Here is a 12276-nt window from a genome sequence, read left to right as displayed (position 1 = left end):
AGGTTTCCCACTCCTCATCTTCCCCAAGAGGGGAAAGCCCTTCTTCCCAGTGGGATCACCCAGTATCCTTCCCAAGTCTCCCATTCCTGATCCTCCCCCGGAGGGGAAAGTTCTTCCTCCCAATGGGATCACCCAATATCCTTCCCACTCCTGATCCTTCCCCAGTAAGGAAAGCCCTTCCTCCCAGTGGGATCACCTAGTAGTCTTTCCCAGTCTCCCACTCCTGATCTTCCCCAAGGGAGGAAAGCCCTTCCTCCCAGTAGGATCACCCATCAGCCTTTCCAAGTCTCCCACTCCTGATCCTTCCCCAGTAAGGAAGCCCTTCCTCCCAGTAGGATCACCCAGTATCCTTCCCAGGTTTCCCACTCCTGGACCTTCCCCAGGGAGGAAAGCCCTTCTTGCAGTGAGCTCATCCCAAGCTCTCCCAGGCTCAGCCCTGGGCGAGAGCACTCTAAGCATAATAGTACTATTATACCTTGCTCATTATGCCTCGTTTTTATTACCTGGCCTCATTAAGTTAAGAAGCCTCTGTAATTTAACTGCATCTCTTGGTCTCCGCACGGGGGCTCCAGCTGTGCCTGTCGTCAATCACTTTATTAAAAACACAGGACAAAAATTACAATTATCCCCATTACTGCCCATCAATCTCTTCAATTGCCTCTTAGGTCCTTTCTTTACCTGCTCAATGCGCCAGTGCCAGACTGATATCATTGGCACCCTCAGAGTCTTTCCATACTTCCAATAATTAGGGGCTGATGTTTAAGGTGCTTTCAGAGCTGTGCAAGTGAGGCAGATGCTGGCACACGATGGCCTCGTGGTGCAGAGCAGAACAGGCAATAAAAGCACGCAAGCAGACCAAGAGAAATAAACTGTGTTAGACAATAAAACCTAATTCTATCAAACCCAACACAAGATGCTTTACAGACACACAGATCAGATTAACACTGCTTTAGAATTCAATATACTGTGACAAATTGGGATGTTCAGAGAGCCACCACAGTGGCTCACTGGCCAGGCCAAAGGCAAGGCAAGACCTGAAATCCACTTCCAACTCCCAGAGAAAAACCAGCAATCAGCAGACAAATGTTTTTTACAAATTTCACCTTCACCCACCACAGGGATACTCAACATCCTTTGTGCAAAAAACCCTTCCTAAACGCCATGTTAAAATTTCAGATATCAAAACATGGTATTTTGCCAAGTCTACTTCCAAGTCTCCAGTCCCTAACTCTTAGACACTTCCTGCTCTACAAGTTTCAGAAGTTCAACTTCTCTTCCTGATTTTGAACAAGATGCTCCCACTGGGACAACAACTCCGATCTGCCCGAGTCAGCAGAAACTTGCAGGGGTTAAGAGCACTGCACAGATTTCTGTCTATCCTTGGGATAAAGCCAAACCACGGGGAGAAACCTCCCTGCTGCAGGAAAAAATCACTGTACTGGATGAAAGGTTTGCTACAACCTCCCCTGCAAAGATATCACCAAGGGATGTCAACCCCTTGGCACTTGCTTGTGGTGCTTTTCCTTGAGATGTTTCACTCCTCCCCACCACCCCTCCTCCTCCCCAGGAAAAATCAGCCTTCCTTTAGCACTTCCCCTCCTGATTTGCTTCTAACACAGAAAGAGTGAAAAGAGACAATTTGGAGAGACCACAGGAAGCTGCACAGAGATGCTGCCCAGGTGTGGCAGGCAGCACCTTGTTGCAGTCAGGAGAGGAGGAGGGTGAGGGGTGGCAGCTCTCTTGAGGCACAGCATCCTTAGGAGCAGGTCAGCACAGAACCATGGCATTGTGAACAGCCTGGAATGCTCTGGCTCTGCCTTTCCAGCCAGCCCTCTTGATGAGAGAGAGCTTTGAGGATTTCAAAGGGCTCCATGTTCCCTGGTTTATCACAAGTGTCTATCTTAAACCAACATTATCATTTTAAGCATGACCGGAGCAAGAGGAATCTTCAGCAGGCGCTGCTGCCTCGGGAGAGAGACACAGAGACAGAAAAGACCCCTCAGACTCACGACCCCGTGCAGACCCCGACACAGCCAGCCCAAGAGCTGTGCTGCTGCCATCAGCGCAAATCTGTCAGCAGGGACATGTACACTGCTCCAGGCTTGACAGAAAAGACATTTCTGCTCTGCCATGAAATTCCTCCTGCTGCCCTTTCCAGAGTGTTACAGCTCCACTTTGGTGCCACCCCAGTGGAGGGGAACGGATGTTTTCCAAGGAGTGGCAGAGCAGAAATGTCTTTTGACAGAGACAGCCACCTCCTCCCAAAAAGCTCCCTACAGCCACTGCCAGGCCAAACACACCTGGCAGGGAGGGAGAGAGCAGCCCTGGGGTGACACCCACCCCAACACCCAAACCATGAACACAAAGCCTGCATGCACCAAAAATGCCCAGAAAATTCTCCCCCTCACCAAAGCAAGAGCAGATGACCTTGGCCAGGATGTGGGGCTGGACTGGGACAGCTTTAGGTGCTGAGCTGGGCTGCAGAGGTTGTCTAAGCTGAGCATAGAACAGAGTTTAGGCACATAAAGGTTGAGGGACAGCAGGACAGAAGATGTTCCCCCTGGTGCCTGGTGGGGAAGCTCCTGAGCAGCCCAAACCAGCAGTGCTGTCTCCCAGGTACAGAGAGAAGACCCTGTCCTGTTCCCTGGCAATTCCCATTACTAGAAAGATAAATAAAGGAAATCACAAGAAATCTACTATCAATAAGTCAAGTTTCAGCTTAGACAGAAAGAGTTAATTTACAACCACTCCAAGCTTTGATATCTTAAACCTTTTCAGTGTCTGGACAAGATGAGGAATAAGCACAGACAGTGTCAGACTCTGTGATCAGGAGGACAAAATGCTGCAAACAGCTGTGCCTAATTTTAGCATCTGTTGGTTCTGTTTCTCAGGCACTTGTGGAGGATGGGGGGTGGCCCCGTCACTCCTGGCTTATTAAAGACACAGCCAGAAGGAAAAGAGGCGAGTGTTGAATCACACTCCGGGGATTAGCACAGGGGAGGGAGCAAGAAGAGCGCAGCACCGCTGACCAGCCATTCCCTGCTGCAGGGTATCCCACAGGATCCACAGGAGGGGTGGAGCTGCTCATGGAGGGGAGCAACCTCTTGGGTATATTTATTGCTGTGGGGGGCTCAAAGTTGGCTCAGACAGCCCCACGTCCCCCTCTACCCCCCGGCCCTTCCTGCCTGTGGAGCAGCCCACGGCACTCACACACGATGTGCTCCAGGCAGGGTCACCTCAAGTGTCCAACCCCGCACTGCGGTGGCAACTTCAGAGGGTCCCCAGCTCTCCTCCCAGCCCAGCACTCAAACAGCCTCTCCATTTCGAGGGCACGGCCTCAGCTGCTGAGCCCCAGGCCAGGCTTGGTGCCCTCAGCAGAGCCGGAGCCCAGCGGTCACCTCGGCCCTTTCCGCGGAGGTGACACCGGCAGGTGCGAGCGGAGCGCTCGGCTCCTCCATGCGAGCGCGGCTGCTGCCACCGCCAGGCTGAACGGCAACAGTGAGGGTGAGTCCCGCACCGCTCCGCCAGGTGACCTGCTTCGGAGCCAGAGCACTCGGGCACTCCCTCCCCGCGCACCCCCGGCGCTCCGGGGCCATCCCCCGTGTCCTGCACTGCTCCTCCGGCGCTGGAACCGCGCAGGTGAGGAGGCGAAAATCCTCGGGAAGGCTGCGGCTGGCACACGGCTGGGACACGGCTCGGGTCACCTGGAACGGGCACTAAGCACACACTGCGCGGGGAACCAGTGCTCGCAGGGCAGAGGCAGACGCAGACATCAGAGGAGCTGATAAGGCTCATGTGAGTGATAACGATTTTGTCTCCAGTTATTTTTGTGCAGCTGGGAACAAGTGGCTGCAGTCAGCGCCTTGCCAGCTGGGGAGAGAGCAGCGGTTCTGCATGGTCGGGGATGGAAGCACAGCCAGCTCAGCCCCCCACTACACTCCCTGGGTTTTCTCCTCTCTGGCAGAACTTGTCACAGCCTGACCGAGACAGCACCGAGTGAAACCTCAAGGTGACAGGTGAAGATGCAAAGCGAGGAGTGCTAAAGAGCAGGGTTTTCCTGCAGACACAGCTTGAGGGAAAGATTCAAGCCTTGGCTGCCTCAGCAACATCTCCATGTGCTGGCTGGGTTTAAATCCCTTTAGAGAAGCCAGAGGCCTTCTCCTGTTGGGCAGAGAGAAGCTCTCTCCCAACACCTGAAGGCAGAGCAGCCAGAGGTGACCATCTCCCTGCAGCACCTGCAAGCCCCACAGCGCTGCCAGCATGGACCAGTGCCACCCTTTCCTCATCTCTGTGGCTTTGGGAAGCCTTGAGCTGGAGGTGAATCAGGGCTCACAGTTTGTCACACAGCAGTGACAGCTGAGCCTCATCCTTGGCATCCCCCGCTGCAGCCAACAACTTCCAGTTTGCACTGGGAAAGGCAGAGGCAGATCCAGCCAAGCCCTGGGCAGCTCTGCAGGAGCAGCCTGCTCCTCCTGGGCCAGCAGCCTCACAAGACCCAGCCAATACTGGCCAAACCACGTTTTCATCTCTGGTTTGCAGCCAGCACCATAGAAAGAGCAGGCCTGGTTGTTCAGAAGGAAGCTCCACACACCTCTTTGCACTCCACACCATAGAATCAGAACGGGTTGGGTTGGAAGGGACCTTGAAATGCATCTCATTCCACCCCCCTGCCATGGCCAGGGATGACATCCACTATCCCAGGCTGCTCAGGTTCCCATCCAACCTGGCCTTGGGCACTCCCAGGGACAGAGCACAGCTCCTCTGTGCCAGGGCCTCACCACCCCCACAGGAAAGGATTCCTTCCCATCATAAGCTACCCCTGCTCTAAGGAGCTTCTGCACCCGTCTCCACATCCCCTTCTGATCCAGGGGCCTCAGATCCATCCAAAGCAGCTCCTTCCATCCCACTTTTTCCAGAGACTCTCAAAATCCCTGCTGCTGTTCCTGCCGTGCTGGCCATTATGCAAGTTCGGCTGTCTTAACTCGCTGCTGAGCATACAAGTGGGGCTGACATTTATTTAATCCTCATAGTAATGTTGACTGTGTACTTACTGAAACACCTCATGCTTATGGAAGACATTTGTTTCCAAGCAGCTTATGCTAAATTGCAGTGATATAAAGGAAACACTTATCCAATATTGACATTCACTGACTGGCAGCAGACTGCCTGAATACTCATTTGTGCTGGGGGTGGAAGGGGGACGGGACAACAGGCACCTGAGAGGGAATCAGGCCTTTCCTTTCTGACCTTTTAACGAGATAGGTGATATAAGGTTAATGATAACCTGCCCAAAATGCAAGGTGGGACTCCAAACCCTGTGGCTTCTTCCACTCACTTATATTCCATGCCTAAATGGGGCCCACAGCACAAAGATTGATCCCTCATCTGTGGGGAAGTCTGAGGAGCTCATCCCTTCCACCATCGGTGCGTATTTCACCTGTAATTAGCAGGGCTCCTCTCGCCTGCAGTGTGTGTCCTGCTGGGCAGAGCTCCTCAGAAAAACCACATTATTGAACATTTGCTCAGTTTCTATTTCCCCTCCCACAACGTTGGGGCTGCTCACCCAGAAGGCTCCTGAAACGTTCAGGAGGTGCTGCTGCATCCTCCCAGACCCGGCCCTGCCAGCCAGGGCCTTCACCACTGCCTTTGCCTCATATTGAGCATGACAAGCCCAGACCCCAGAACATAAATCCAGCAGCCCTTAGGAGGTGAATTAGCCACCACAGGACCACACACATGTGAAACCTGCGAGGCAATTCCACCCAACCAAAGTAATTGGAAACAAAAGACAACATCTATTATCCGAGTTGAAAGTCTGACCGTGCCTGCATCAATGGTTAATGAGCAGCAGTTATGGCAAAGCCCTCAAAAACCAATTACATCCTGCTCCACCCCAAATGCAGCAGACCAAGAGCTGCTGTAGCTTTTGTTGCGAGTGGGGGCGTTGAATGAACACATTAAGACAAGATCTTATCCCCAAGTTAGCATCTGAATTTAACAATGCGAGTGTTCCACCTCCCACTTCTCCAGCATGTGACACTACCCGAGGCAGGACGCCCAGAGCCCATCGCTCACAGGCACTAAAAGCACATTTAGATTTTAAGCTGTTTAATGCAAGTCGGTAAAAGGAAGAGCCATGTAACAGCCAAGTGACCTCCAGCTCCTTTGCTCCACTTTGGAGGCTGCTGCTGCCACCAGGGAAAGGCAAACACTTGAGTGTGGGTCTTGCCAGTGAGGCGATGAATAAACAGGCTGGGCTACACTCAAAGGGCATATTGAACCAGGACATCTGTCAGGCCACCGTTTCCAAGACCAAATCCCAGCACTTTCTCTGCCCTACCACAAGGCACAATTCAGAAATGGATACTTTCCTCTTTCCCCTTCCAGCAGTCTGGAGTACAGACGTGCCATGAGGTGCAGTGGAGGAATGGAAATTCACAAGAGATGAGCAGCACCAGGATCCTGCTGCTCAACCTCTGCCTGGAAAGACAAGCACAGGTTTTTAAACTATATTTCTTCCCAGCCAAGAAACCCTGCACATCTCCTGGCATGTTTGAAATGAGTACTGGGTTCCCACATCCCTGCAAAAGCCAGGCCATGTGCTAGCCTTGAAGGCAGGACAGACCGCCTCGAAAACTCACAGCTCCACCAAAGGCCTTAAATCTCTGCAAATACGAGACTGATTTACAACCAATTTGCTTCACTACCTATTGATTTATACAATAAGCTTGTACATGGTCACTGTGGCTCTGTCGCTCTCTTTGGCCAGAGGTGGCTCTCAATGAAGCCAAAGGAAAGACTTGTACTGCTCCTGAACAGAAGATAAATTAGGGCCTTCAGCAATTGTTGGTATAAATTTGCTGGGCTTTAAAGTAAATAAATAAATAAATAAATAGAAGCTGTTTAATCCTACTGGAAGGATTCTGGAAGTGATGTAAAGCCAATTCTCCAGCAGCATTTCCATAAAGCCCCCTGCACCCAGCGTGCTGAGGAGCTGAGAGCACTGTACAAACGCGCAAAGCCGATCATTAAATCAGAGCTTTGGAGCAGCCACACTCTCCATCACAGGCTGCTCACAGGAAGAAAACAGTTTATTCAAAGCCCTTGATCCTCAGCCAACTCACAACCTAAGGGGCACATTGGCCTCTCCCCCCTTTATTTACAGCTACAAAAGAAGGAAGAGCACGGAGCTTTTTTATCCTGACGTTTGCAGTCCAACTACAGAGCGGCTGGAGCCGGTGACACGCGGTGCTGGGAACCTGTCAGGGATTTCTAGGCACGTTCAGACTCCAGTTGGTGTCCCCTAAACCAACAGGAAAGCACAGAAATAATCGACATCAACCTGAGATGTGCTGTGCATAAACTGCCTGGGCACCTCTGCTTAACCTTGGAAGGGGGAGGCTGGTGGGCATGTGGTGTTAGCTCCGAGGAGGAACATCTGAGGAGGAACATCTGCCCAGCTCCCCTCCCTCTGGCAAAGGGCACCTGAGCAAAACCCCAGCTCCTCCCTCCTGTGCTTTTCTGAGAGCTGAAACCTTGCAAGAAAAGCTGATTTGAGCAAAGTCATCAGTGGTCCTCATGTGGCTCTCACTGCAGGAGGTGCAGATGGGAGATGGGAAACCTAAATTGTGTTAAAACAGGTGTTGGAGGAGGCAATTCTGCACCATTCCTTTGGGACAGCACAGACTGGATCGCACCAGTTTTATCTTGAGGCTTCAGTTTCCTCCCCGTGCAGCCCAGTTGTGAACACATTGTCCCTGCCAAACCTGCACCTTTCCATCAGCAGCACCTCACAAAGCACTTTCCAAACCACTCCTGTCTTCTACTCAACCATTTCCAGTTCACAGAACCACAGAATACCCTGAGGTGTGACCTCTTGGGCTTCAGGAGCTCTTCCTCACCATCACTTTCAAAGCTCACTGGGTGCTTCCCGAACAGCTCCCAGTGCTGACACTGCCTGACTGGGCTTACGGAGCAGCCCAGCACACTCCCCTGGCAAAGCTGCCCTACTCTCCACGTGGCAGGAGGAATTAACATGGAATAGGGACCACAGACACAGATTTCCAGGCTTTTCATTGACAGACTCGTGGCTGTCAGACACAGAAACCCCCCAAGTGCCCCAGCTCTGGCACACACACTCCCAGCACCCCAAACCTTGTATTTTTCCTCCCCATCACCCACTAACCACCCCCAAGATGTGAAAATCCTCATCTCCTGGTCCTAATCAGTGTTGGTGGGTGGAATTGGCCTGGTTTCTCTCATCAGCATAATTTCACCCTTCTCCACCTGGGGGCTGCTGCTGAGCCAGTGGGAAGTTGAGCCACTGCTGCTGCTAACGGGCCCCTCTGACAGAAGATTGTAAAGCATTTGCTTCCAGGGAGGAACCAAGTGAACTGTGAAGGAGAAAAACATACCCTGCAACACCCAGAGAACTCGGTATTCATCACCCCGAGGGAAAGCAAACATGCCTTTGGAAAGAGAGCCCCAGACAGGCAGAAATCTTCCCATCCAAGGTAAATTTAAGATGCTGCCAAATCCATCTAGTACAGGTCAGTGAGAAGAGGAGGTGGCTGTAGGTTCATCTTCAGTGGTGCTCTCCCCACAGCCCCAGCTCCCACACTGAGACACCTTCCCCAGTTGTCTCCAGCCTCCCCCAGTTGTTTCCAGCCTCCCCCAGTTTGGCTGGCACTGCAGCAGGGGAGGGATGGGTGAGTTATTCCCCAAGCAGAAGCAAAGGCAGGCAGATTCATGGCAGCAGCAATTCCTTCCCACCAAGGGTACCACACATCCTATCTCCACAGGAGGCCGCTTGTGCTGGGACTTTCCTTCCTACCAAAGCCTGGCCCTGGCAGCCTGGAGGGGGTGGAAGAGTGAGTGGTACCAGGGCAAACCAGTCCTGGAGCACTGACCCATCAACTCTCAGAAAGAGCCAGCACAGGCTGCTTCAGACCATTTGCAAGGGGGAAAGACAGAGGAAGGCAATTTGTTCTGCCCAGGCCCCCTGGAGCAGTGAGCTGTGGGACAGATCCTCCTCCCTCCCAGGCTGAGCCATGCCCAGGTGCAGCACAGCCCCAGACAAGAGCAAAAAGCAGCTTTCTCCTCCTGCAAGCTGCACTGGAAGCCCAAGTTCCAGCCTGCAGGAAGAGCAGGATGCCAGGATATCACCAGGGATGCCCATGAAATACAAACCCAAGGGCACAGGTGTACAAATCCCGTGATGGAAAATGTCCTTTTGGGGAGGTTTGGGATTAGGAGTTTTTTTTGAAGTATTGTCCAGGCCAGAGATCCCAAGTGGGGTTTTCAGCACAGGTGACCCTTCCAGCCCTGCTGCCCTTAGCTTGGGGGGGCTTAATTTTGGCAAATCCCTTCAAGCCACTTTGGCAAGAAAACACAGCCCTGCCTGCCCCTTGCCCACAAAAAGGAGCTCCTGAAACTCCTGAAGGGAAGAGCCAAGTGATTTTAGTTGTCCCTTGAAGTGAGTTTTGGACCACCAACTCCTCCTGGGCAAAGCAGGGCTGCCCCATGGGTGCCCACACAGCATCCCATCCCCACACCTTAGGGACACCTTTGTCACAGCCAGTCAGTGCCACCATATCTGGGCACTGCTCGCAGGGAGGCAAACACAGCACCTGCTGGAAAATCAGCTTCAGCACCTGCATCCAGGCCTTTCCTGCCCCTCAGCACCGTGTGGCTGCAGGAATCCCGTGCATTAAATCCTGTTAGGGACCCTCTGCACGGTTTCACCCCACGGGAAGAGCCACGGCGCTGCCGACAGCGCCTTTGCTGCGCGCGGAGAGCGGCAACTCCACAGAACTGCTCCTGGCTCATCCTGTGGGAGAAAACAGCCGAGAAAACGCTCTGCAAGGCACTCTCTGTGCCTCCTAACCCGGCATGAATAAGCAGGTACCAGCTGCACGATCCTGCAGGAGACAACCCAGCTGAGCTCAGGCAGCAGAGCCGAGGAGCCGCCGTGGCTTCCCAATGCCAGCGCTATTAAAAAGTGCATTAACCCACATTAAAATCATGGCTGCAAAAGGAAGGAGCGGGGGGAGAACCCAACAAATGCCGGCTGGATCCCGCTCACAAACTTCTCCACGCCGCTAGCAAAGTGCCATTTGACCTGCAGGGAGTGACAGGGTCCGTGCGAGCGGGGAGGGGTGCGGGAAGGCCGGGAGCAGCTCCCAGATCGCTGCTGTGCCCGGCCCTGCCGCTGCCCTGCTGTACCAGGAGAGTTCAGATTTGTTCAGCCAGAAACCCACACGGAGGACACAGTGGGTTTCTTTTGTGCAGCAGCAAAGGCAAATGCAAACACAGCTTTCTCCCCGAAGGAATATTAGTACAAGCAGAGAGTAAGGGGAAGAGAAAAGGAGAAGGGAGGACAGTGTAGGAGCCCAACATCACATCCGAGCCCAGGAAAAGAGGAGGGAAGGATAACCAGGAGCACAGACACCACAAACAAGGCTTCCCTGCTCGGGGAACAGGGTGAAACCCAGCGTATGGTGGGGGATGTTCAGCATTAATGTCTGGCTGAGCAAAAAACCAGCTGCCCGTGGAGAAGCACTACTCTCTCCAAAAGTTTTATCCTTCATTTAATCAACAGATGGACTAGCTGCGTGGGTTTGGGGTTTTTTTATCCCTTTTTCTTTTTTTCCCAAGCATCCCCAAGCCGTACCCTCACAAAAGCTGGCGTGGGGACCACGGCGGCGTGACACAGATGGGATTTGACACCGGCGTTGGGGGGATGAGCAGCACAGAGGCGAAGCCGGGGTCTGGCTGCAGCTCAGCGTTCTCCACAGGTGACAGATAGTCCAGGGAGCAGGCACACAGCAGCACGCCAGATACAGCTTCCCAAAACGCACCGCCTTCCTAAATCCTTCTCTTTTTTTAATTTTTAAACATTTTTTTATTTCATTTATTGCGTGGGAATCAAGCAGGTTGTAAAGTTGCGGGGTGAATTCCTGCGGATTCCCACGCTCCTGCCCGCGCCGTGGGGAGGTGGCATGGAGCGGTGACACCCCCGCGGAGTGCCCACCTCCCCCGGGCTGCCCGCATTGGAACAACTCTCCTTCCTCGCACCCCCCCGGCACAAATCGCTCCCTAGCCCGGTTCCACAGCCGCAGGCTCCTGTCCTCGGGCTGGAGCCGCTGCCGCCAGCCCGAGCGGCTCCCCCTCTGCACCGAAACTGAGCATCCATCGCCCTCCTGCACCGGGGGAAGCACCGGGCGGCGATGGGGAGTGTGGGGGGGGGCTGTTACTCAGCCAAGCCGTGTTTACACACAAACACGATCCAATTTACCGAGCTGGAACAGAAAGCACTCATTTGCATACTAAAGATTTTTTTCTTATTTTTAAAGGAAAGAACGATAAGCCGCCTCGGCGGGGATGCAGGAGGGAAAAACTCTGCAATCCTTCCTCTCTCCCCCGCGCCCTTCTCCCCTCGCAAAACCGGCACGCAGCCCACGCACCCCACCCCGAGCCGGGGACCCCCCCCCGGCTCCTCCCGTCCGCCCCGCTCGGAAAGTGCGGGGTCCTACCGTGGCTGAGCAGGAGGCAGCCGAGCAGCAGGAGGAGGAGGTCTGCCTGGAGAGCGCTCATTCCTCAGGGTGGGCTCGGGCTCGGGCTCCGCTGCCGCTGCCGGCGGGGGCTTCAGGCCGCCGCCCGCCGGCTCCGCTCGCGCGGCTCCATCGCCGCCCCCCCAGCTCCTCCCCCGGCAGCGCTGCCTTCTCTGGCGGAGCCTCGGCGGCGCAGCCCGGCTTTTGGAGCGGGGGGGGAAGGGGAGGGAGGCAAAGTACCGGGGAAAGGGGGAGTAACTTGCGCGCAGCCAGCGCGGCGCGGGGAGGAACGTTCGCGCATCGCCCCCTCCCCAAAGCGCCGCTCACCGAGGGGGGGTGAGGGAGGGGTGGGGGCACCGGGCAGGGGCTGGGGATGCTCCTGCCTCAAGTGTGCGGGGGGAAGGGATGCTCGCCCCCCTCCCGGAGCTGCCGCCGCCCCAACGGGGCACCTAAAGCCGAAGCGCGAACACCTGCGCGGCTCTGCCCGCCCCAGCTCTGGGTTTAAGGTGTGGGGGGGTTGGTGCCCATCAGTCACGGCACCCCCAAACCCCTCCTACAGTCCGTGCCTTCCTGGGGGGCACCCAGAGCCTCATCCTGAAATACAGGGGAACACTCCCAAAATCCCGGGGAAAATAATGTGTGTGTGTGGTATCCACCCCCCCCCCGGAGATAAATTATATCCAACAACCTCCCACAAGTCCAGAAGGAGCTGGAGATGGGGGGA

The 12276-nt window shown here is 54.4% G+C and overlaps 1 protein-coding gene across 2 annotated transcripts in view; it reads right to left on the bottom strand.

The window, feature by feature from the left end:
- KIRREL3 (kirre like nephrin family adhesion molecule 3) overlaps positions 1–11684 on the bottom strand; it is a 378028-nt gene extending 366344 nt beyond the window's left edge. For both annotated transcript variants that reach the window (XM_059867349.1, XM_059867350.1), the window contains exon 1: positions 11535–11684. In XM_059867349.1, coding sequence (XP_059723332.1) covers positions 11535–11595 — 61 coding nt within the window. In that variant the 5' untranslated portion in view covers positions 11596–11684. The remainder of the gene's footprint in view (positions 1–11534) is intronic.
- Between the last annotated feature and the right edge of the window lie 592 nt (positions 11685–12276).

Source organism: Haemorhous mexicanus, chromosome 24, assembly GCF_027477595.1.
Source record: "Haemorhous mexicanus isolate bHaeMex1 chromosome 24, bHaeMex1.pri, whole genome shotgun sequence".
Taxonomy (NCBI): domain Eukaryota; kingdom Metazoa; phylum Chordata; class Aves; order Passeriformes; family Fringillidae; genus Haemorhous; species Haemorhous mexicanus.
The sequence above is the reverse complement of the archived record's forward strand: the minus strand, read 5'-3'. Positions and strand labels throughout refer to the sequence as shown.